The 26,114-nt window shown below is 36.9% G+C and overlaps 1 protein-coding gene and 1 pseudogene across 4 annotated transcripts in view; both read left to right on the top strand.

Annotated features, from left to right (window-relative positions):
- The window catches only part of OLFM3 (olfactomedin 3), a 196,135-nt gene that overhangs the window by 166,406 nt on the left and 3,615 nt on the right, over nt 1-26,114 (top strand). For all 4 annotated transcript variants that reach the window (XM_059137172.1, XM_059137173.1, XM_059137171.1 and 1 more), the window contains 2 exons: nt 3,634-3,853; nt 25,389-25,495. In XM_059137172.1, coding sequence (XP_058993155.1) covers nt 3,634-3,853; nt 25,389-25,495 — 327 coding nt within the window. The remainder of the gene's footprint in view (nt 1-3,633; nt 3,854-25,388; nt 25,496-26,114) is intronic.
- Nucleotides 19,691-21,089, top strand: LOC131809841 (large ribosomal subunit protein uL24-like; annotated as a pseudogene).

Raw genomic sequence — 26,114 nt, 5'->3', positions numbered from 1 at the left:
GGCCATTTTCAGGAAAGCAGTTTTGGACTAGTCCCCACAACATACACACACACACACACACACACACAACCAAAATCCCAGAGGACTTCAAGAAGACGAGAACATTTGCAAGGTTCAGGGTTAGGGTACAGGCCATAGAGGAGTACCATAAGCCGTATGCTGAGGTCATCAACAAGGTAGGAGATGGAAGCTGGCACCGACAGCACAGGGGGAGCATTCCCAAAAAGGAAGGAGGACAGAAGGAGAGGTGCTCAGGGTGTCTGGCGCACAGTGAAAATTATTCAAGCTCAGGTGGGCAGTCCAGAACTCTGTGATGCCAAGGGAGAGTTAGAGGGTGCCAGGCCTGGCAGGGCTGGGGACACGAGGAAGCATGTCCATCTGTGGGAACTCTTGGGAGATGATCAGAAACAAAGAGATTCAACGCTGAGAGAAACACAAGGAAATAATTTTCCTTTTCTAGAAGTTTGCCTAGCAGCAGCCATAGGGCGTCATGATTTTGATTGATTAGTAGTTCACATAATCCAAGTGGATACTTCAGTTGTATGTAAAAATCCAAACAGCAATGATAATTTTCTGAAGAATTATACATACTCAGCACATAGTTCTGACAACTTTAAATATATATTAGCTAATTTAATCCTCTCAACAATACTATAAAGTAGGCACCATATTTATCTCCGTCCTTGAGATGAAGAAACTGATACAATTTGTTCAGCATGAAATACCTAATATGCCTCAGAACAGCAATATCCAGCTGTAGAGGTCAGCCAGCTAATACCAGTTCTATACTGCCTCTCCCAAGTAGATAATAGCTTTCTGAAACTTAAGAATAATAATTACATGCTAAATATGTTTGTTGAACTTATGTATTCACTGAGTCTGAGCATGAGTCAGATGGTGACTCAGCACCTAGGGGCTGGGGTGCTATATTTAAGACAAAGAACTGGAACATTCCAAAAGTAAGTTTACATCAGAGAATACTTTTAAATTGGAAGAAAATCTGACTAATATGAAAATCTTATATTAGTTAACATACTTGAAACTATCATTCTTTTTTTTAAATTTTTTTTAAGATTTTATTTATTTATTTGATAGATAGAGATCACAAGTAGGCAGAGAGGCAGGCAAAGAGAGAGGAAGGGAAGCAGGCTTCCCGCTGAGCTGAGAGACCGTTGCAGGGCTCGATCCCAGGACCCTGGGATCATGACCCGAGCCCAAGGCAGAGGGTTTAACCCACTGAGCCACCCAGGTGCCCCAAAACTATCATTCTTATAGGAAAGATCATGGTTGGGCAAGAGAGTCTAGCTACAACGTTGGCTGTAAGAGTGACATAGTAGACAGTGAAATTCTAGAAGAAATCAGTAAGTACAGATCTGTGCTATTCTACTTTAACCTTTTAAGTATTTCATATGTATATTGGCCGAAATTTCCATTGCTCTCTGACTAGTGTTACAAGTTTCAAAAGTGATTACCAATAATCAAATTATGAATTTTTGAAAATATCCTGAAACACAATTAGCTTTTTTTTTTTTTAAGTTCAGGGGAAAAAAAGTTCCCAAAATTGTGACACTGAATTGCTCTCTTTTCAGTATTCCCATAATGTAACATAAAACTCTTCATTGTAACTGTATAATATGCAGCAAATGCTACCAATAGAACTCTTCTTATTAAAATATAATGAAGCAATTGTGTCTTCCTTTCGGGATGCCATAAGATGCTTAAACTAATAAGTGTATTTCCAAATGAGCCACCAAAATGAGTAAAGTTATGCAATTCTACCTTTTCACTGTGATACTTATGAATCTTTCTCATTATGAAGACAGTCCCCTCCCACTCAACATGGACATACAGACAAAATCGAAAAATTCTGAGCTTACAGAGTAAGTGAAAATTTCCCCACAAGAAACATAAGCCCATAAATCAGGGCAGCAATGCGAACTCCTGCTATTTTAATGCATTTATAGTAATAACATCTTCCAAATGTAATTTTAAAATGCAATTTTCAGCTCCTTAAATTAGTTAGTGTACAGCATTGTTTCTGACAGTACCTATGGATTATTCTCAAATGATCATAACAGTGACAGCTCTTTCCACAAATGAGATCATCTGTTAAAAAAAGTCACAACTGACTCACACCCTTGAAATTTCCACTGACCACTAGCACCAAATTAAAGGAAAAGAAGACAGATGACATACCTAGAAATTGAAAGTGAAACTGCAGGTGAGGCTCAGTCCCATGATGCTAGAAATCGGAGACACTGGGTTGGCAAAACACGGTTCTTGTTCTCCAGATGAAAATCAGCTTTAAGTTTTAAATGACCTAGAGCACCTGGATGGCTCAGTGGGTTAAGCCTCTGCTTAGGCAGACGTTGTGATCCCAGGGTTCTGGGATCGAGCCCCACATCAGGCTCTCTGCTCCGCAGGGAGACTTGTGAGCTCTGTCTGTCAAATAAATAAATAAAATCTTTAAAAATAATAAGTAAAAATTTAAAAAAAATTTTTTTTTTAATTTTCAAATGACCCTATACAACTAGTTCCTTTGTTACGTGAACTGTGAGCACCTTGGTCTTTGAAAGAGTTGAAAGAGTTAATTCACTACATGGGTGAGCAATTCTGCCTCACTTAAAGAGCTCTGGATTATCTATGCTAAGGCAAATGGAGTCAGAATGTGGGTAATAATTCAAAATGGTAAACAGCAACATGCATTTCTTCGAGCTTTGAGGAGCTTTGCATGATTTATGATGCTTGCCGAACTTACCTTCCTAATGACATTGTGCTAAGGTGGATGTTAAAAAGAATGAAGGAATATCTAAGTGCACTGGAACAGGGACAGAGTGGTAGAAAGCCATAGTTGTAACAATTCGGAGTGTTACAGAAAGGCTGTTCCGGATCCAAAATTCTTCTGGTAAGTAGTCCCATAACATAGATAATTAGTAAGTAATTAGAGTTCACAGATAGAGGATATTTGACCTATTTCTAATAATTCATAATTAGAAGATAGATCCTGATTATATTTCTTAAAAAATGTATTGTTCACTTTATAAAATGCTACCAGAAGGTAAAATAATACATTAACCATTAATTGCTATCATAAGAAGTTTTTATAATGATGATAAGGATCAATTTGTTCTATAGAAAAGCACGGGGGCACCTGGGTGGCTCAGTCGGTGAAGCGACTGCCTTCGGCTCAGGTCTTGATCCCAGGGTTCTGGGATCAAGCCCCACATTGGGCTTCCTGTAGAGCAGGGAGCCTGCTTCTCCCTCTGTCTCTGCCTCCATGAATAAATAAGTAAAATTTTAAAGAAAAAAAAAGCACATAACCATTTAAAGAGAGGTTCTTGTATTGCGATAAATGGATTTACTACTAATGATCCTGTAGCCACTTATATTCTCACAAAGCACCTAGTTTCAACCAAAAATCAATAAGAATTTTGATATACAAATGTTGAATCAATAAGCTGTAAACCTGAAACTAATATAATGTTATATCCTGATTACACATCAATAAAATTTTTCTTTTAATTTAAAAAAAAGGAATTTTGGATCTGTTTTAATAATCTGCTTTAAGTATCATATTGATACTGCTTGATCTATTTAAATGACTCTCCGGAACAACTGGCCGCTTTTTCGCAGGAGTTGAAAGAGAAGATGGATGAACTCCTGCCCTTGATCCCGGTGTTGGAACAATACAAAACAGATGCCAAGTTAATCACCCAGTTCAAAGAGGAGATCCGGAATCTGTCTGCCGTCCTCACTGGGATTCAGGAGGAAATCGGTGCCTATGACTATGAAGAACTGCATCAAAGGGTTCTCAGCCTGGAAACCAGGCTTCGTGACTGCATGAAAAAGCTGAGTAAGTAGAACAATTTCATTTATTTAAGTTGTGTTTTTAGCGGTTTCCGTGAAAACTGCATTCTTACATTTTGCAGACAGTCATGAATATCTAATTATAGAGAAACCAATGTCTGCTTTCTCAGTGTAAGTATTCCTTAACGCCTTAAGCACACCTGTGTAATCAGTGCTATTTGATTAACGGCTGCCTAATTTTCACAGCACCCTGTTACCATTTGGTGGCTTGAAATAATATGGACAATTCTATTGGCTACAATAATGGCAATACGTTACTACAGACCAATAATATGGGATGATCAATCATTACTTGGCTAAAAGGGAGATGAGGCATTTTTATTAGTAGAGAAAGTTAGAGGCTGGGAAAAATGTAGTTACCTTAGGACCAAATATGAAATAGCAGTAATTAAATTGGACAGAAACAATTCCTCTACTATAGAGAATTACCCTTAGCTAGCAGTTCTGATCCACACAAGAAATTAAAAGGAGGCACCTATTCAAATATAGATTCGCTACTCTGCAAGGGGTCAAGCATATGACATGGGATATGGACTCCAGTTCCTGAGTCCTGAAATGTGCGGTTCAACCTGGTCTAAGTTTCCAAACTCCTTCACTTCATCCATGAGTTAATTACTCAACTGAAATCATCATGGCACTAGGCTGTAATTTAATGCAAAGTAAATACATGGTCACAGATTGAATGAGGAGGCATTGTTAGATCATTTAGGAACAGTATTTCAGTTGTTGACATGAAGGGACATGTCAGGGAGGTCAGGGAAATACTAGAGAAAAGTGTTCCCTCAATGGAAAGAAACACTTATCTGGAATAGAAAATAAACTAAAAAGAGAGAAAAAGAAGTTGGAAAAGATAATTTCTAGTAAAGACAACTTCTTCAGGCAATAGATATAAACACTTAATATTTAGATGGCTGATGCGTACTTTAAGGATTATTCTACAAATGCGATCCAAATTTAAAAAAACAAAACAAACTGAGGGTTGCCGGGGGGAGGGGGTTGGGGAGAAGGGGGTGGGATTATGGACATTGGGGAGGGTATGTGATTTGGTGAGTGCTGTGAAGTGTGTAAACCTGGTGATTCACAGACCTGGGGATAAAAATATATGTATATAAAAAATATATGTTCATAAAAAAATAAAAAATAATAAAAAAAAATGGTAAAACTAAAAAAAAAAAAAAAAAAAAAAAAAAAAAAGAGAGAGTGAATGTACAAAACATTATATTTAGTACCATTCAAAATAATTTGGGGAATCACCAGATCAGAGGCTCCACTGAAGTCAATCCAGGATTTCCTAGAGATTCTGACATAATTACTCAGAAGGCAATTAACATAAACCCTAAAGCCAAATGCTTATACAGGCATCCCCAGTTCCTTATTCCTCATCAGTCAAGGCCCACACCTTTTCACCTATAACTCTTCTTCTAACAATCATGACTCCAGTAGATTCTACGACTCCTATTCTTGCACTTTTCACCCATTGCGCACATTATGGCCAAAGGCATTTATCTGAAGCATAAATCTGAAATTAATCTGCGCTGCTGAAAATCCTAGCATATAGCCCACAACTTATGAGGCCCTCCATATGCGGCCCTACTTCTCCCCTCAGGTCCTGCCACTCCTCCCCTCACATGCTACATCCGAGTCATATGTGTTCCACACTTTCTCATCACAGGGTAGTGTTGAGACGCTTGTCCCTTCTCGTGAAATGCTCTTTCCTGTTTATCCTTTCTGTGTCAACACATGTTCACTGGCCTCATGAGACAAATTTCCATCTATCCTTCAGTTCTCAGTTTAAATATCATGTCTTGGCTAGAATCCTTCATTAAGCTCCCTATGTATACTGTATCCCAGCTGGCTGATATTTCACCATGATATTTCACCCGAACCCTGATATTTCATCAATGACTGGACTTTTCTTTTCTTTTTTCTTTTTTTTTTTTTTAAAGATTTTATTTATTTATTTGACAGAGAGAGATCACAAGAAGTAGGCAGAGAAGCAGGCAGAGAGAGAGGAGGAAGCAAGCTTCCTGCTGAAGAGAGAGCCCGATGTAGGACTTGATCCCAGGACCCTGAGATCATGACCTGAGCCCGAAGGCAGAGACTTAACCCACGGGACAAAAGTCCAGTCCCATGACTGGACTTTTCATGCTTCATTACCACTACATGTGTAACTGGATAGCTGCCTTCTAGATTTTTTTCCATCAGAACAAGAACAATATCTGTGACACTCCCTTTAAAACTTGTATTCCCTCAATGACTGGAAAACTGCCTGACAAAGAAAAGTTAATAAATATTTGCCAAATAAATTAATTCTATAAGGAGCCATATGGTAACAACTTCACACTTTCAACAAAGTAAACAACAGCTATTTCAAGACTTATTTGAAAAAAACTCTCTAAGCCACATATTTAAGTCACATGGCATGGGACTGACTAAGTGTTATCTGATATAACACTTAAATACCTCCTTACATGCTATTCTTTTGTAATTAATGTTATGAAGTTTATTCCTAATATCCAGTAGGTAAAATATTACTGACATAAGTGAGTTCTGTTATATTTTATTTTTAAATCAAAAAATGCCTTTAGTGTAATGCACATATTAATTACATAGCTTGCCAGATGATGTCTCCACCAAACCAGATAAGAAAATCTCAGTCCAAGAATTGAGTGCCCTCACTATCTAAATTACTTTGGGGGTTACAAAAAAAAATCCAGATGCATTTTTAGTAGCTCATAAAACATTTGATTACAGATTTTCTGTAAATGACAGTGCATAAGATTGGTCTGTGTAGGACTCTGACTTACTTTAGAAGAGGTCTGTTTGCTACAGATGAATCACTCCAGATTCTGAGAATCAATATATTCAGTCATTCCAAGCAACTCACAATAAACCCAAGCCTAAAGTTTGTACACTGAGACCAGATAAATTTGCTAAGTACACCTACACTCTACAAAAAAATGAACAGGCAAAAGAGTCGTTCTAGCTAGTAAATACCTTGGAACTTAGAGTGTGCCAGTCAGGTTTTTGAGGGACTGGCATGGAAAATTCTTGGAATTTGCTGAACTTTAGAAATGAATTTCACTTCTAAGACATGTTATCTCTGAGTTGACTCAGGTAGAAAGAATGTCGCAGTTTGGAAATGAAATCTACACTCCTTTCAGCTCTTTCATAATCTCTTGGTTTTTTGTTCAGTCCGCATAGAACTCTCCCACACACAGCCTACTTCAATGTTGAAAATGATATCTGGGAGAAAATGGATTAATTTAAGTGGACACAAATTCATCCTATTCCTTCTTACTAAACCATGGATAATGTTTCTATGATGCCCTGAGGCCTTAGGACAGTGATCTACAATACATATATTTTTTTAACATCAAAGGCTCTTTTTACTAATTTGCCTTCAGGAACAGCAAAGTTTGAAAGAATATAACTTTCAAATTAACTACATTAACTAGTTAATATTTAACTTTATCTTTACTAATCAAAAACAAAACCTTGCCACTAATGCAAATGTCTAACAGCAATAAAATAGTATTCAACTTTCTTATTTAATGAGATGGTTGCTATTTGAGTTAATTGATATGACCTTACAAGAGATTAGAAATAACTCGGACATGTTATAAACTCTTTCCTAGATTATTAGTAGCTCTGAGGTCTCTACTTACGGAGTAGAGAGGCTAGTGCCACAATGACTGTAACTCATTTAGGTTGTTTGTCCCAAGAGCCCGGTACTTTTCTCTATCACAACAGATCTACAGAACAATCAGAACGACTTACTGAGAGTCTCCTAAGCAGAGAAAGTATTTATCAGCAGGATCACTACCATTAATTACAATGTAGAGCACCTGTCCAGGTAGAGACAGACAGCCCTAATGCCATGAAGTATGAAGTTCCATGGTCCCTGAAAAAAAATAAATAAAGGAATCTTCATATCATCCTTTTTAAAAAATTACTCCAGCTTGAAAGGAAGTATCTGAAACATGTATTTGCAGAAGAAAACACAAACACATGATTGGGAGCAGTGCCTTAAGCTAATAGTCTAATACTACTTTGTATTTATATTTCTGGAACTTTAAATAAAGATTGGATGACATTATTTCTGAGAACCTTTAAACTCCATGCTCCCTATTAACTGCCCAGTTATCAAAATATCAGAACACATGGACTCAGAAAACAAATGTTAATCAACATCAGGATCATTAATAGGAGATAGATAGAAAAAAAAAAAAAAAAAACAAAACATGAAGGGCTCAATGTTCCAAAGCATCTAAAATCCAGCTCTTCTGCTCTTTGGATCTATACCGAGACATTAGATAATCATGGTATATCCTCAATACAGTAACAGGAGCAGGAAGTTTCACCCATCATCGGCATCTTCAATCTTCACAAAAGCCTCTCAACACACACAGCCAATTAGCAGAGGGCAGAAATGGATCGGGGCAAGAGAATCAAATTGCAACAATGATGAATGCATTTCCGCTCAACTTTTCAGTGAATTTGCTTTTAGGGAAAATGCACATCACATAAATTTTAAGAGACTAAAAAACAAACTTGCCTGCAAGGTCTAACTAAGTTACTCTCCAAAAGTAAGTAAGGCTCTAAAGGAATCACAAGTCACTGAGAACACCAGGGCACCATTCAACGTTATTTCTACCAGAGAATTACGGTTTTGGAGAAAACAGAAATTAGGGAAAGAAAAAAAGGTTTTAACAAGGGAGCACCCTAGTGGGTCTGAATGAGGTACAGTAATGCTCTTTCCTAACTGCTTAATTTTCTCCTGTGAGAGACATGGTCAAGTCCCACGTGCTTCATTAAATATCCCATTCCTAGACATGGGAAGTGTAATTAAATGCACGTGAGAATTTGCTGAAAGAAGCACAGTTAAAACTCTCACGCACACCCTGAGAGCATCAATAGACGTTTAATGTAGATTATAATCAGGCTTTCCAGTCACCTTCCCTCCACTCCCTCAAATTAGTTCTATTTTAGGGCAATTGTGTGGGGCCATCTAGTGAAGCTCAGGATATGTCTTTCTATTAACAGTTCTGAGGCTTCATGTTCAAGGGAATGGCCGTAGCACTCATCGCACTCCAATCTCAAATCTACAATCTGCATGATTTTAAAATCTAAAATCTAAATCTTAAATTTAGATTTTAAAATCTAAAATTTAAACTCTAAATCTGCGAATGCATGGCTCAGTCAGTTCAGCATCTGTCTTTGACTCCAGCGGTAATCCCAGGGTCCCGGGGTGGAATGAGCCCTGTATATATCTATATATAGTACATCAGGCTCCCTGCTTAGCGGGGAGCCTGTTTCTTCCTCTCCCTCTGCTGCTCCCCCTGCTTGTGCTCTCTCTCTCTCCCTCTCTCTGTCAAATATACAAATAAAATGTTAAAAAAATTTTTTTTAAAATTTTTGATGGTCACAACTTTTGGTCACAAGTACGGAATTTGGATTACCAGCATGTTTATACCAAATGAGATTTTAAAAGAAAAACCCAATTTTCTATGTGTAATAGTCTTATTTGTTCATTCAACAAATGTTAATTGATTCTCCAGGGTGTGCCAGCACTCTGGTAGGTACTGGGTGATACAAAGATGAGTAGCACACTGTCTCCCTCTACTGTTAAGAAGTTTGCATTTTAGTGGCAAAAATGAGCACAAAAGTAGATCATTAGAGCAATACTGATGGCCTACTGTTTGACAAGCAGTATGCCAGCTGTTTTACATGTTATCTGTTCTAACCACTGGAAGAATTCTGGATTGGGCATGATTATGGGCAATTTCTGCTCAGAGAGTTTAATTACCAAAGGTACACGTTGGAGGCAGCATCTGTAAACCCAAGTTCCTTCTGAATTCAAAGGCAGATTTCATACCCAGATTTCCTTCTTTTTTGCTATAGAAAGAAAGGAGCTAGAGAGTCTTTTTTATCCTTCCCTAAACCCCATTCACATGCACTCACATCATTTCTCTCTCCAACTAATCTCTTGAAACCACCTCTTAGCTGCTGCCTCACTTCCACCACCCTGACCCAGATCATCATTCACCATCTCTCATTTGGGCGACTGCAGTGGGCCTCTTACCCACTGTCCTTAACCTGAAGACATTCCCTCACCACTACATGAGGTGTTTAAAATAGTCTTTTCCAAATGCAAATGTTGCAGCCGGCGCGACAAATGGACCAGGAACGTGAGGGTAAGAGGATGGTGAAAAGAAATTAAGAGACAAAGAGATGGGGGCAGGAGGAGCACCGAGGAGGATGTCCAATAGTGCCGAGTTTATTCAAGGCATTATACAGCTAACAGAAACAATCATAAGAAAGTATCTATTTTTAGCTGATTACTAAAGAGTTTGCAACATGCACAGAAAATCCTTCAAGCTTTCCCATTATCTATTTCCTAAACATCAATAGCAGACCTTCTAGCACCAGACGTACTGACTTCAAGGCCACTCAAGACACAGTTTGTGTAAGCACAGCACAGTCTTACAGTGGTGTCGTCTATGGCCCGTGCAAGGACAGCAAGGACCAGCCAGGAATTTCTGACCCCGGCCAAATCGGCTCTACCTGACTAGCAAACGTGTGGGAAGTCACGTAGGCGAGCGCACAGCACGTAGCACACACCCCTTCTCAGTGCTCCTGGACTTTATTGACCTTAGCCTTTTGTTCGGCTATTCAGCCTTTAAAGGAGGCACAAGTCAGGGCCTGGTTTGGTCCCCGTCTCAAGACTTACCATGGCCTCCCACATGCAAATTGAATCATATTACACCTATGTTTAAATGATTTTCTTTTAAAATTAAATCCAAATAGCTTTTCGTGATCTGTCTTGATGACATGGAATCTGCCTAATTCTCCAGCCCTTTTCTCACAAGTTCTCATCATGTACTCACCATAAGCTTTAGCCATTCTAATCTTTCAGTTCCTTGGTCATGCATGCTTTCTTGGCTGGACACTGACCTTCTACCCCGTAATGGAACATTCTTCCACATTACCTATCCAAACTCTAATGATTTTGCATTTTATACACCAGACATCAACTTTCCTATAGAGCCTTCTCTGATTGCTCCTGTGTGTGGTTGGCTACCCCGACACTGTCTCCCAGAGTCACCCATCCCACTCTCCATGAAACTTGGCACACTTTTCAGAAAATTCCCATTTGCTTCTTTTACATTTTTTAAATCTTCACCCCCTTAAAGATAAGATGTCTCTTCTCTGAGAGGGCAGGGACCATCTATGTCTTATTCCAGTTGAATTCTTGAAGACTATCATAAAACACCTGAAACGTAGTAGATAAAACTTAGTGTCAAATAGTGAGAGCAAATATTTTTTTTTTATTATTTTTAATTTTATTTACTTATTTGTCAGAGAGAGATCACAAGTAGGTGAGAGGCAGGCAGAGAGAGAGAGGGGGAAGCAGGATCCCTGCTGAGCAGAGAGCCTAAAGCAGGGCTTGATCCCAGGACCCCGAGATCATGACCTAATATGAAGGCAGAGGCTTAACCCACTGAGCCACCCAGGCACCTAGGGAGAGAGAGTCTTAAGCAGACTCTGCACTGAGCATGGAGACTGACATAGGGCACTATCTCATGACAGTCAAATATGGAATGTCTTATATTTTATGAAGCTGAATCATGACGGTCAAATATGGAATGTCTTATCTTTTATGAAGTCGAAACTCGTTGGAGAAAAAAAAAAAGACAATAAAAGCACAGCCTTCCTTAACCTTTGTTATTGTTGCTATCTGTCCTCTCTTCAATGGCAATGCAACATTTCATTACAAAACACAGTATTTGGTTCTACCTAGCACTTAAAACAAGAGACACTGAAAATCTCACTGGAAGCAGAAATTAATAGAAAAACCAAACTGTGTACCCACAGTGGAGTGGAGTGAAATTTAAATTGGAAATTTAATAGGGGAAATTTACAAGAATTACCCCACAAATTAAATTGAGAAGAACCTCAGATGAGTTATTTAGCAAAGATAGTCCTACTTTCCCTAAAATTCTAGACTGTAATACAGAATGCAATTGCTCCAGTATCCAAGTACTTGGTGATGACTTATTCTTCCAGAATCCTCAAACCCTCATTATTTTAGCACATTTTTAGGTAATTGGTATATTTTACCATAAATCGACTTATTATTGATCTTTCTTTTTATGTCCTACATTTTCTTAGATTACAACCAAATGTTAAGACTTTTAAGAAGAGGGGTGCAGGGCTGCCTGGGTGGCTAGTGGGCTAAAGCCTCTGCCTTCAGCTCAGGTCATGATCCCGGAGTTCTGGGATAGAGTCCCACATTGGGCTCTCTGCTCGGTAGGGAGCCTGCTTCCTCCTCTCTCTGCCTCTCTGCCTACTTGTGATCTCTGTCTGTCAAATAAACAAATAAAATCTTTAAAAAAAAAAAAAAGAGGGGTGCCTGGGTGGCTCAGTAGGTTAAAGCCTCTGCCTTTGGCCCAGGTCATGATCCCAGGGTCCTGGAATCAAGCCCTGCATCGGGCTCTCTGCTCACGAGGGAGCTGCTTCTTCTTCCTACTTGTGATCTCTATCAAATAAATAAATAAAATATTTTTTAAATATTTTTAAATATTTAAATATTTAAATATTTTTTAAATATTAACTATATATATATATATATATATATATATATATATATTGTGCTTTCAAAGGCAACCATGAATTGCCAAAATATTTGAGATTTCATAATACGATTCTGTTCCATTCAGTCTGGATGTTAAATAGGCTTCTCCTTAAACATATACTCATAATATAAGCTCTATCCCAAAAAAGTTAAGATAATTTTAAAATTTTCAAATCAAGAGAAATAAAAAGGTCACTTTTCTCAACTACCTAATCATTGTATTTTTGAATATACAGAACTATACACATGCCATATATCATAAAATGCTAATCATAACAAATTAATAAATTTAAAACAATTTTGGAAAAACACAGGTATTTAGAAACATATTGTTTTTGGCCTTATTTATGAGACACCCAGCAAAAACTCAATCTAGTGCCCTATCCAATAATCAATTGTATCCATCATTACCATCACCTTTCTCTTGGTAATGTAAATGTCAAGACTAAAGATAAAAATAAAATTTTAAGTAATATACATAGATTTTTACTATACTTTACTAAAATTCACTATGTATAGTACAAACTTATTTTCAGTAGTTTTAATAGACTTTAAAGATCAAATCGTATCTACTTCTTGCTACATGAGTTCTCCAATGGCCTTAAGTAAAAAGAAATAACATTCTGTCATAAAGATAGTCACTACTCCATTTAATTTACTTATATGGGCATGGCCTTAGGATTTAAATCCAGAAGCTGTTAGTTCAGGATATTACAAGATACAATTATATATTGAAGATATAAACAAAAGACAGATGGTTTTTATGCTTCATTGATCCAAACAACAAATCTTCTGAATCCCAAATGATATATTTTCCTGAGCTACTGATTAATAAATATGAATTGCAACTGATTGTAAAAAAGTTTATTGTCTAAAAGTCATCAGGAAATAAAACCGTCACTTTCTTAAACTATCCATTCAGTATATTTTCTGAATAGACACAATCACTATATTATAAAATACTAATATTCTCCTGTTCCTCACTGTAGACAGAGGTGCATAGCAGGAGAAAATCAATGAAGCAAGTATCTTAACTTCCTTGCCATCCACTTTTGCAAGAACATTTGTCTTCCAGGCATTTGGGGAAATTATCCTTTCTGTCTGCCTTTGTCCTCACAAAAAGTGAGAGTGAAGTAAGAACGATAATGATTTATTTGAACAAAACCTAGTTTTTGGGAGCCAAGTAATAGAAATGACTTCTATTGTTTATTTTACTTTATTTTTATGATTTCTGTATTCCATCAGAATCTGAAAATATCTGTGGTTCACTTAACATTAATATCTGTAAAATTATAATTTAAAAAGCAGCCAGTTGCTTACAAATTCTTGCACCTTTAATTTTACCAATTTCACTTATCAAGATGCATTTTAGCTAGGAATCAAATAAATACTTAGCAGATACATTTCAGATGGGAAGAAAGCAACATGGACAGCCCTGCTTTTGGCTTCCCAAGAGTAAGAGCAGATGATGATAACCCTGATCACCCCATGTTTTACCACAACCACAAATACCACCTTCTTCCCAGCAACACATGAAAGTTTGTACATGCCCTATCCACTCAGTGTCACCTTAATTAGACTAAGAAAATGACAAGCTTCAGAACTTCCATCTTTGAGATGAGAAAATTCCATCCCAGAGAGTTAAGTGCATTATCCAATTTTACATGATGATTTAATGCTGTAGCTTAGATTAGGAACCAGATCTCCTAACACCCACCTCAGCATTCTAACCTGGATGGAATATACCACAGAAACATTTCCTAGGAAAACATCTGAGAATTTGTGGGAATAAAAACAAAGACACCTCTCCACCCCCGCCCAAAAAAAATGTATAAAAAGATAGAGGCATGGTTACTCGGTTCCTAAATAGATGACCATCTACTCATGGGGTTCATTTATTTAATTATTCTCTTTCCCATCTCCCCTCTCTACTAGATTATTCCCAAAGGCAAACAAGCTTTTCTTCATGAGATCCGCACAATAGTAAAAATTTCCCACGACCCTTTATTTCTCTACCCTCATCTCCTTGCTTTTTCTCCTTTGAAAGAATCTCCTATAGCTGCTGCTTTAATTTACAGTCTTCAGAACCAACGGTGACCCAGCTTCCGTTCCTAACACTGTCTTCATTCGATTCTGTGATCACCAGGGACTTCTTGCTGCTAACTTCCATGATCATTTCAGTGAGCTTATTAGAGATCTCAGTGGCATTCCTCACAATTCAGTACTTCATCCTCTTAAAAGGCCCTGTGTGTGTGTGTGTGTGTGTGTGTGTGTGTGTGTGTGTGTTTCCTTAACACTACATTATTTTTAGGTGCTTTCTGTCGCTTCTTTTGAGCTCTTCTGCTGGGTCGCCATGCCTCACAGTTCTGTTCTAAATGCTTTTCTCTTTTCTCTGTATGTCCTCCCTCTAAGGCAATTTTAGTCTCTGGCTTTCCCTAGACTGTTAAAACTCATCTCAAAAGGGTGTCTATGCTCCCTAGATTTTTATACTATCTTCTTTACACCTCCACTGGCATGCAAACCAGTCTTGAACAACTTAAAATAATCTGTACTGAATTCTTGATCTTTTCTCCCAAATCCATTCCTTCCTCAGTCACTTCCTGTGAGTAAATGGCAATACAATCTTCTTAGCTGAACAAGCCAAAATTTGGATATTATCTTGGACTATTATTTTTTAACATAAGGTTTTCTTCAATTCCTCTTTTTACTTCCCATTCTAAAATCTATTCTGAAGCCAGTCCTACGAACTTTATCCCAAAAATCATAACACAAACCATCTACTATTTTCCATCCCCATCACCGCTTCCATCATCCCTTCCCTGGATCAATGTGACAATCTCTTTCTTAACTGGTCTTTCTGCCTTTACTCTATTCCCTCTAATTAACTTTCATATGCTACCTCGAGTGATCTTTTTAAAATGTATCGCTCACATTCTGTCACTCCCCTGACTTCTTAAAATTCTCAGATAGCTTTCCATCATACCTAGAATGAAATCCAAATACTCTGACTTTACATAGCTTCATCTTTTGGACCACCTTTCTAACCTCGTCTACTTTTCCAAGTGTGCTCTAGACACACTGGCTTTTTTTTTTTTTTTTAATTTCTGTGTGTGTTAACTCACCACACATACCCAAATATAGGACGTCTGCAAGAACAGTGATAACAGTTAACATTTATTAAGTTATATGTATTTCTTTTTTTTTTTATTTTATTTTTTATAAACATATATTTTTATCCCCAGGGGTACAGGTCTGTGAATCGCCAGGTTTACTCACTTCACAGCACTCACCAAAGCACATACCCTCCCCAATGTCCATAATCCCACCCCCTTCTCCCAAACCCCCTCCCCCCAGGAACCCTCAGTTTGTTTTGTGAGATTAAGAGTCACCTATGGTTTGTCTCCTTCCCAATCCCATCTTGTTTCATTTATTCTTCTCCTACCCCCTTAAGCCCCCATGTTGCATCACCACTTCCTCATATCAGGGAGATCATATGATAGTTGTCTTTCTCTGCTTGACTAATTTCGTTAAGCATGATACACTCTAGTTCCATCCACATTGTCGTAAATGGCAAGATTTCATTTCTTTTGATGGCTGCATAGTATTCCATTGTGTATATATACCAAATCTTCTTAATCCATTCATCCATTGATGGACATCTAGGTTCTTTCCATAGTTTGGCTATTGTGGACATTGCTGCTATAAACATTCGGGTGCACGTGCCCCTTTGGATCACTACGTTTGTATCATTAGGGTAAATACCCAGTAGTGCAATTGCTGGGTCATAGGGCAGTTCTATTTTCAACATTTTGAGGAACCTCCATGCTGTTTTCCAGAGTGGTTGCACCAGCTTGCATTCCCACCAACAGTGCAGGAGGGTACCCCTTTCTCCGCATCCTTGCCAGCATCTGTCATTTCCTGACTTGTTCATTTTAGCCATTCTGACTGGTGTGAGGTGATATCTCATTGTGGTTTTGATAGTTATATGTATTTCTTAATTTTTCCCAATAATCCTGTGAAATAGGTATTATTACTGCTGTTACCCATGAGACAGTGGGAGGTTAAAAACTGTTCTAGATCCCCAGAGAGTAAGTGATAGAATTAGGATCCATATCCAGACAGTCAGGAATGACCACCCTGCCCCCACCACCTCCCTGCTCCCCCCAATCCCTGCTCCAGATCTAAGACTCTGCCATCTAACTGATCCACTGCCTGAATGTCCTTCCCTTCAACTTAGGTTCCATGGTTGACTTCTTGGCAATTAGCTCTCAGATTAAATATTACTCTTTCTGAGAGGTCCTCCCTACTCACCCAATCTAAAGCAGTGCCTCCCCCCAGGTCACTATCAAATTATTCTACTTAAATAATCTGCATTAAAATTTTTCCTACCTGATATATTGCCTTGTTTGCTTATTTCTTTCTTTTATACCCTTTCTTCAAAATGGAAGCTCCACCAGAAAAAAAGTGTCATGTTTTGCTTACCATACTAATTCTAGTACACAGAACAGTGCTTGATACTCATTAAATCTTAGCTTGATGAATTAATGAATAGTGAAGTGAATAAATGAGTCAATGAATAAATGACTCATTTAAGACATTATTATTTAAAACTGTTGATATTTTGAGCCATTATAATTTTTTCAGTTTAAGTTATTAATGCTATAAATTTTGGTTTACTCAAAGAATTTCACTGAGGGGTAGAAAGTTATGGGGCCAAGGTCAAATCCAGGGTGGTGCCAGGAAGACAAAGGCTGGCATTGCACATTGTGAGTCACTGGGCAGATGGGAGATAGCTAATGAGTGACAGACAGAGAAAAAAATGATAGTGGAATCACACAGAAGAATCAAAGAATGCAAAACACAAAGTTTATAAATATTCACAGGAATCTCTCTGGTCAGAGACTACATGTAAAATATCTTTATTTGGAACCAGAGCTCACGCAGTTTCACATGCATCATTTTAAAATATTTTTAGAGACTGAGATTGAGTGAGTATGAGCCATTGGGGGGAGGGGGAGGGGGTGAGAAAGAATCTCAAGCAGGCTCCATGTCCAGTGCAAAACCTGATGCAGGGCTCCATCTGACAACCCTAAGATCTTGACCTGAGCTTAAATCAAGAGTTGGATGCTCAACTAATTCAGCCACCCAGGTGCCCTACATGCATATTTTTTAAATGGCTTACATTTAATGGGTTACATTAAAAATTCATTCACAGAAAACAAAAACAAAAACATTCACTGAAATCTCAGAGTTAAAGTTTGCAAAATTATATTGATTTACCAAATTATAGAGATAAGTTTCCTTCACACACTCAGGACAACTACCAACAAGACACATAGGCAAAACCAAATCAGTGAGATCTAATAAGAAATACATTTGCTAAATTTGTTCTTTCTCGACACTCACGTTCATTTTCTCTTTTAATATTTTATTTATTTACTTCAGAGAGCAGGAGCAGGGGAGAGGGGAGGCAAAGGCAGAGGGAGAAGGAGAAGCAGACTCCTGTGGAGAAGGTAACGTGAAGCAGAGCTTTATACCAGGACCCCGGGGATATGACCTGAGCTGAAGGCAGATGTTTAACTGACTGAGCCACCTTGGTGCTTCCTCACATCCATTTTTTATAGAAAATTAAATATGAGAAATTTGCTGAATTTGCTTGTTTCTTTCTAGGTTTGACAATTTAAGTATGTTTTGCAGAATAAATGCAAATGTGGTTAAAATGAGATTAAATTTCAGGTTAGCTAAGTAGGCTGTTTTAATGGGAAAGGTGCTTATGTATTTTAGTACTCAGGGCTGAATTTCTATAATTTTCATTTAATATTAAGAGATACTCTGTGCACTCAATGCTCCATTCTTCTTCTCTCAATATAGTTTTGGTCTGAAATCACTTCTTCACTTAACTTTGTCAGTTGATTCAAAAATAAAAAAGAAGAAAAAAAGAAGAAATGGAAAGGATAAGCAATAGTACTTTGAGAAGGTACAACACATGGGCCTATTTTATCTCCCTGTTCCCCTTGTATTCCTAGCACAATATGTACATATGTACTCAGTAAATGGTTGCTAAGTGAATAAATGAATTATTTTACATTTAAATATTAAGAATTGGTTTTACAAAAAAAGGCGGGGGGCACGCCTGGGTGGCTCATTGGGTTAAGCCTCTGCCTTCGGTTCAGGTCATGATCTCAGGGTCGTGGGATCGAGCCCGTCATTAGGCTCTCTGCTCAGCTGGGAGCCTCCTCCCCCCGCCCTGCCTGCCTCTCTGCCTACTTGTGATCTTTCTCTGTCATAAATAAATAAATAAATAAATAGAATTGGTTTTACCCTCTAGTGTATTTCAGAGAAAATGTCCATTGCTACAAGGAGAAAGCAAAGTCATTTTTAGTTTAGATGTCACAAGCTTTTAAGTCCTGTTGTAAATTCTGTCTTAATTCCTAGTCTAAGTGATCTAAGCTCAGCAGTATCCCTCTGCCATATGGATACAATGCTGGGTTCTGTCCAAACACCACAGAAGCCAAGACACCTCAAGCGACTGATGTGCTGTCAGTTTTTGGAAATGTTGATTATATGAGATTCATGGCACAATTCCTAGTCCCAAATATAGTTCTTGTACAGGTTTTAACCAATCCATCCAACTCAATTCATATTAACGTTATGTTACATAAACAGTGTCCAGAACCTCACTCACACCCATAAATTGAATCAACACTTGAAATATGCACTTATTGGAGGCAAATATGGGCTTTGCGTGCTCTTGCTGTATCCAAACTGTGCTTCGGCCTTGGGGCAATGGACACTATCTATATTAGAGGAGCTGGCTTGGCTCATAAAGAAGGTTAAAAATCTCATTTTGAGTTTTAATTGTAGAGTCTGGCCGTCGAAAGCGTTGAAGTAAAACTCCATGACTACAAAATCTCCATTCACTTTCAGTACCAGTAAACAACCCGAGGTCACTATTTCTTCCTTTGTTTCCATTTAGTCATTTCCTCTGGATATAAAGTGTTATGGAAATGAATATTCCATTATGTTTATGTTTCATACTGAGACCTTATATTGATCTACATCCAGATTTAGTTTTAACTGACTTCTGAGATGCCAGGTATCTTTTTTTCAAAAGTTCACTCATCGTTAAAAGATATGTTCACTTTTTCCTTTTGTGGTCATTGCTGAAATTGGCCAGTGGCCAAAATGAAATTCAGTCCCTCTGTGACTTCTGACTTGAGCAAGAACTGTAAAAAGGCACTTTCATGCACTTTCTCACATCTACAGGAAGAATATGTCTTCCTTTCTTTCCAAAATCTCAGACAGAAGTACAACGTTCAATGTATGCCCATACAAAAAGATGATAAAGTACAGGTTGGGTGAGGACACTACAAAGGTCAGCAAATTTGCAAAGTAGCCCAGCTTTACAGGACAAAAGATGTCGACATGAACACTCAATGAGTACAGTGGGAGAAAGCAAATGGCCCAGCTCCCCGTGTGGACATCTACCCTAGCAAAATGGTTATCACCAAATTAAAATTGGATAAAAACCACAAAAATTCCTTGAATAAAAAGCCAAATTGCACCAAGTACAAAAGGGCAAATATAAGGAAGAAACAACTGAGAAGATGCAAGAACAATGTTATATACAACTTTCAATAAAACTATTAAAAAATAAAGATAAGGTATTTTTCAAGAAATTTTAGGCTAATTTTTCTTCCTATGCAAAGTGGGGCATATTTTTCTTATGTCATAGTCACAATTTTGAAAGTTTTAAAATGTACAGCATTTCTACTTGAATCATATGCATAATATCTCAGGATAACTCCTACACGTGTACCAACAAATGTAATCACGTATTAGCTTTTCTTAACATCTCTATGAAATAACTGGTAAATGTAATTCATAGTAAGGATTCTAATTTTTTTAAGGTTGAAACAATTAGAAGGAAAGAGATTGTCATGTCAACTGTAAGACAGAGGTGGAAGTTTAAAGAAGATAATTTCAAACTAGTCCTTACAGGACTGAAGCCTAATTAAAATTCAGAATACTAGCACCTTTCATTTTTGGAGACTATTTCAATCTTTAATTTCCACCTACTTCCTAGACCTGCAAGGAAGCATGGCAATTAAAAACCTTTCCATAAGCAATACACAAATGCAATCTTTGCTTTTTTAATTAAGTTTTTATAACTATTTTGGCTTTTAAAATAATAATTTAGGGACACCTGGGTGGTTCAGGGGGTTAAGCATCTGCCTTTGGCTTGGGTCATGATCCCAGGGTTCTGGGATCGAGCCCCGCATCAGGCTCCTTGCTCAGTTGGGAGCCTGCTTCTCCCTCTGTCTGCGCTCCCCCTACTCGTACACTCTCTTGTTCTCTCATTCTCTCTCTGACAAATAAATAATCTTTAAAAAAATAAAATTATAATTTAAATATTATATGCACAAAACTAGAAAATCATATACTTGGAATAAAAAGGACTTAGAATAAAAAGGAAGTTTCCTTTCCTGAGGCAATCATGTTTAAGTTTAATTTTAGAGCTTCAGATGTTTAAATCTGTATCTCTAATAATATACTTATTTTTCTACTTTTTTCAGGGGGCTAATCAGTTTTGGAAATTGTTTACTGACTTTCTGCTAAAACAAAATGCAGACCTAAGTCACTTAGCCAAAGGCACTTCTTTGTCTTCTCATAATACAGTTTTATGACTATTCACAGTTCAACTCTTACCAATGTTAAAACTTCACACCTCAGATTTAAGTCTTTATTATTTTTTCATCAACTATAGGAAAGCTCTCTTCATGCCCTATTTTTAAGTATGATGTCAGCTAACCTCCATCTTTCTTTCATCTCCTCTCTTAATTTTTAATTCTTTCATACTGTGGACTTTACCTAGTCTTCCGTGTTATCATGGTTTAAAACATTGTGTTGTTTCTGTAATCATAGAGTAGATGAAATATCTCAAATATTCTACAACTAGTTTATGGGCTGATTCTATAAGTCAGACATGATGGTTTTCATGTGAGGAGCTAAGCGGGGACTCTGCTGTAGGATTCTGCTGTATTTCTTTCCTCTGAGTCCAACTTCCTATCATCTGTGCCATTCGAAAGGCAAAATTTCTAGAATTAAGTTCAAATGAATTTTCCTTTAATGCTTGTACTTCAATAATTGACTTCACCATACCCAGTGTTTCTTAGAGGATCTCATACAGTATTTCCATAGATCAATTCCTCTTATTCCCGAGACCTCCCTCTGGCCCATGTCTATCCATTCTGGACTAATCACTCTCAAGGTCTACAGCACAGCTGTCATTCTGGGACAAAAATGTTTTCCTGATTTCATGTCTTCTCCTGTTTTGGTTTACTCTTTATTTTGCTCAACATATGCTCAGGTAACTTCTTAAGAAAAATTAAATTGTAGGTAAACTTTGGGAAGTTTGTGTGAGAGACAATATCCCTAGTATAGCTTCCTCTGATTTTTCTCCGTAATATGAAATCACTGATTATTGTCTTCCAGAATCCAGTATTGGTAAGCCCAATGCCCGTCTAATTCTTACCTGTTTGCGTGTGATCATCTCACATTCTTTCTCTGAAAAGTTCTGTTTTCTTTATTATTCATCTAAAACTTCACTGTAATTTTCTAAGACTAAATCTTTTTTCATTCATTATGTCATGCCCTTTTAGTCTGAACACAGTTTTCCCTCATGATAAGATAGTAGAGCATTCTTAACAAAAATTTTCAGAATCCGAAACGGCGCAAATTAAAGCAGAAGCATTACTTTGTATGGAAAATTTCTTGAGCATTTCCAGACCCAGAAGATAACCTCTTTCAGGCTTTCCTGATACCTTAGGACACATCTTGAAGACGGATGCACAAAATAATTCCACGGGTGCTCATAGTCACAGTTCAAAGCTACAGCAGCTCAGTGCTGAGATTCTGAGTATGGTTTCCAGGAAAGGAGCTTGGTGGGGCAACTCTCACCGCTCAGGGTAACACAGACTTCTGAAAGGCACATGATACCTGTATTTAGGTTTTGTAACTGGGAAATACCCTATAGAATTTCTTTGTAACTGGGAAATACCCTATAGAATTTCTTTGAAAATTAACTCTTTTCCCTTCCTTTCATCGTAGAAACTCACTCTTCAGATGAATGAGCTTCTAAGTTGATCCTACATGCATCTATATTTTCCCTATGTTTATGTCTTTTTGTTTTAGTTTTTGGGATAGCTCCTATTTTTAAAAATGTAATCATATTTCTAACTTCTTGTAGCTCTTTTGTGTTTTCCTTTTACAGTGAATGGTCTATAATATACAAAACTCTCTACAGATCTTAGTATCTTTATTTCTCTTCTGCTCTGTATTCTCTCTCTTCTTACAGGATCTGTTTTCTCTGCACTTTCACTTTAGTCATTCTCATTGTAAGCTTTTTGAAAACACATGCTAATCTTTGGCTACTCCTTCACTCTCAAAGATCTGAACAATGTATCTGCTTGGAAACTGTGTATTTAGGTAGGGTTTGCCGCTTTATTCCATAGTGAGAAAGGCAAGAGACCTCCAGTGTCAATGCTGGAGCCTTTGTTCTGGAGCTCTGATGCCTACATTAATTGCCCTAATCCTTTTCAAGTATTTAACACAGATTTGTAGATTTTTTTTTTTTTTAAAGCTGCCTCCTGGGGTCCTGGATCTAGAGATGAAGACAAGATTGACTGCTTTTCAGGCATGCTTTCAATGCCCTGTATCTCACCCAATACCCTTACAGTAACTATGTTTCTGTAGGCTGTTGCAGCTTCCTCCTCAGCAACTGCCTTTCCTGCTTAGACACACTGATGCATCTTATCTTATCCTACATCTTTAATTACCACTCTACCACCTTCGGCCTTCTAGAAATTATTTAAACTTTCTTCTCTACTGAAGATTCTGATACCACTCTCTTTGCTTTAGGCTTTTCCACCCATGTTTTACTCCTTTACTATCATTTAATTAGATCTTAGGAAAAAAGAAGATAAACATATGTTATTAGTCCATCATATTAAGCCAGGGTTACTTTTCATATTTTACTTCATTTTGTTATTTGTATTTTAACAAAAGAATTTATTATTCATGCCTAAAGGGGAAAAACACATTCTGTGGTATTTTTCAGGGGATAGAATATCTTCCTATTTATTTTAATTTTTTTGAAATTTTCTTGCACTTATCATCTATGAACTTAGAAATATTTATGTAGGATATCATTAAGGATCATATTACTTTCACTTATTGCAAACAATATACTCAATGAGATTCATTCAGAATGTATTTGCTTTTGCCTAGTTCAAACTGATACTACTTACCCACATGAACAAACATACTGTTCATATGTTTATACCAAGTTGAATTGATATATTCTGAACAGGTATAGGCCAATGTTTTGCTATTCAATACAGATAATGCAATAAAGTCTCTTTAATTATTTGCTTAGTTTATTAGGTATAAGGAACTTATAAAGTAATTCATTTATATAATGTATATAAAAAAGCCATCTTATCCAATTTCTTTCACAAAAGGAGAAAAAAATGTATTCCATTCAGGTTTCATGAAGTGCTAGAGATTACTAAATTTGTAGTTATCACAGAAATAATAGTAGAAAATATAACATTATCATCCATCATCTTCCTAACTGAACAGTTTAGTATTTTACAAGTTACATATTATTCTTTTGAGAAACTCATATAGAGAAAAAGGAGTCAAAAAAAAGCTTCAAACTATAATTAGTAATATCCTTGATCTGCTTTGGTGATCTGTTCTTTATCTTCCAAACACATGGGAATAGGAACTAATTGGAAATTTATAAATTCTAAGGATAGGCAGAAAATGGAAGAAACATTGAACAAACAGAACCAAAAAATATTAAGCAAAAAAAAAAAAAAAAAAAAAAAAATCAAGGGAGAAAATGGGGCATAAATGGATGGAGAAGGTATTCCTTTTTTATAGAGTAAAGGTCAACATTTATAGGCACTCATATTGCCTTTCACAGTGTATAAGTCACTTTTAATTTTTGCTATTTAAAATCTTAGAAAATGCCTGGGTTTCTGTTTGGCTTAGGTTTGGGCATTTATAAAGTCTGAGGTTTTCCTAAGATCCTACAGCTATGGTGATAAGAATATTACAATTTTTTAAGAACGTCATTAATTTTCTGACAGGTACTGAATTGACTGATACTCTACATCTTTTTCTGCATGTATTTACAAGGTCTTGAGGACTTACGTTTTTTGGAATTTTTTTGTTTGCACCTTCAATGACTGCTGTACCTGGCCCTGCTACCTGTACAAGGCTTTTGCCCTTCAAAATTCTACCTCTTTCAGGTAGATCATGGTTGAATTTTTATATATATAAAGATATCTTTATAGAAAGATATCTTTCACAGGAGCTGCTCATTCACCAATACTTAAAATCACCTTATAGAGTTCTTTCTCGCTTGTATACATTGTCCAAAGTCTCAAGCCATAAGGGAGAGGGAAAGGTAGGTGAGAAGTGATCAGGTAAACAGGCCCATGGTCAATTTGTGTAATTTTTCTGACCTCTTTACTTAAATGAAGCAGCTGTAAACTCAATATAATGATAATGATTTCCCTCACTATTTCTTTCCAGACTGTACAAACCATTTCCCATTTTAAAACTCCTCTACTCTTTGGATTTAGAGCATTGAAAAAGCAGCTACTCGTGGTTCAAGTTACAGTTAAAGGCACAGCACCCAATATGATTGATCATTCATTCAGAATATGTGATATTAATCTCACGGATTTGCTTTATTTCAGGATCCCTTTCTTTGCTCTTGAGTATGGTAGGAGTTTGACTTTGGTATAAATATGTGTGTTGCAGTCATTGGTCATGTTCACCCAACATGTTTATGTTTCTCTGATTCCAGCATGTGGAAAATTGATGAAAATCACAGGCCCAATTACAGTCAAGACATCTGGAACCCGATTTGGCGCTTGGATGACAGACCCTTTAGCATCTGAAAAAAATAATAGAGTATGTTGCTTCCACAAACACCTTTGCTTAGAATCATACTTTATTTGCACTCTATGTCTATCGAATGATTTATTTTCTTTAGGAATATTAGTTTCAACTTGAAAAGTGTTAACATTATTTGCCAAGTATTCTCAGTTTGATAATATGAACATATCTACAGCAACCTTATTTCAGTAAAATATTCCATCTCCTAATTCAACAGTAAAGCTAGTCCAATTTTTATTCGTTTTAGTCTTGTTTTATGCTAATAAAGAGCTAATTACAAGTACACAAAAAAGTCTCTACACACTTCTAAAACCTGCTCCTTAGTGTGAGGAAAAAAAAAATCACTAAGTAAGTGAAAAACTCAAGAGCAACTGATTCACTAACAAGCTGAACTATCCCTGGAATCTAGAGGTAATTTTAAAGTAAATAGTACTGAAACTTTTGGAGTATATTTTCCTAAGTTGGCAATGTCTGCATTATGTAAATCAATATACTGGAAACTTACCATAGCGCTATTTATGATCTATCACAAAATTCAGCTCACATTAAGATTCTCAAGGGTTACATGCAAATGAGATTAGTAGCTAAATTAATAAAATGGTTACACTAAAAAGTAGCTGTACCTATAAGGTGA

The sequence above is a fragment of the Mustela lutreola genome, chromosome 10 (assembly GCF_030435805.1).
Source record: "Mustela lutreola isolate mMusLut2 chromosome 10, mMusLut2.pri, whole genome shotgun sequence".
Taxonomy (NCBI): domain Eukaryota; kingdom Metazoa; phylum Chordata; class Mammalia; order Carnivora; family Mustelidae; genus Mustela; species Mustela lutreola.
The sequence above is the reverse complement of the archived record's forward strand: the minus strand, read 5'-3'. Positions and strand labels throughout refer to the sequence as shown.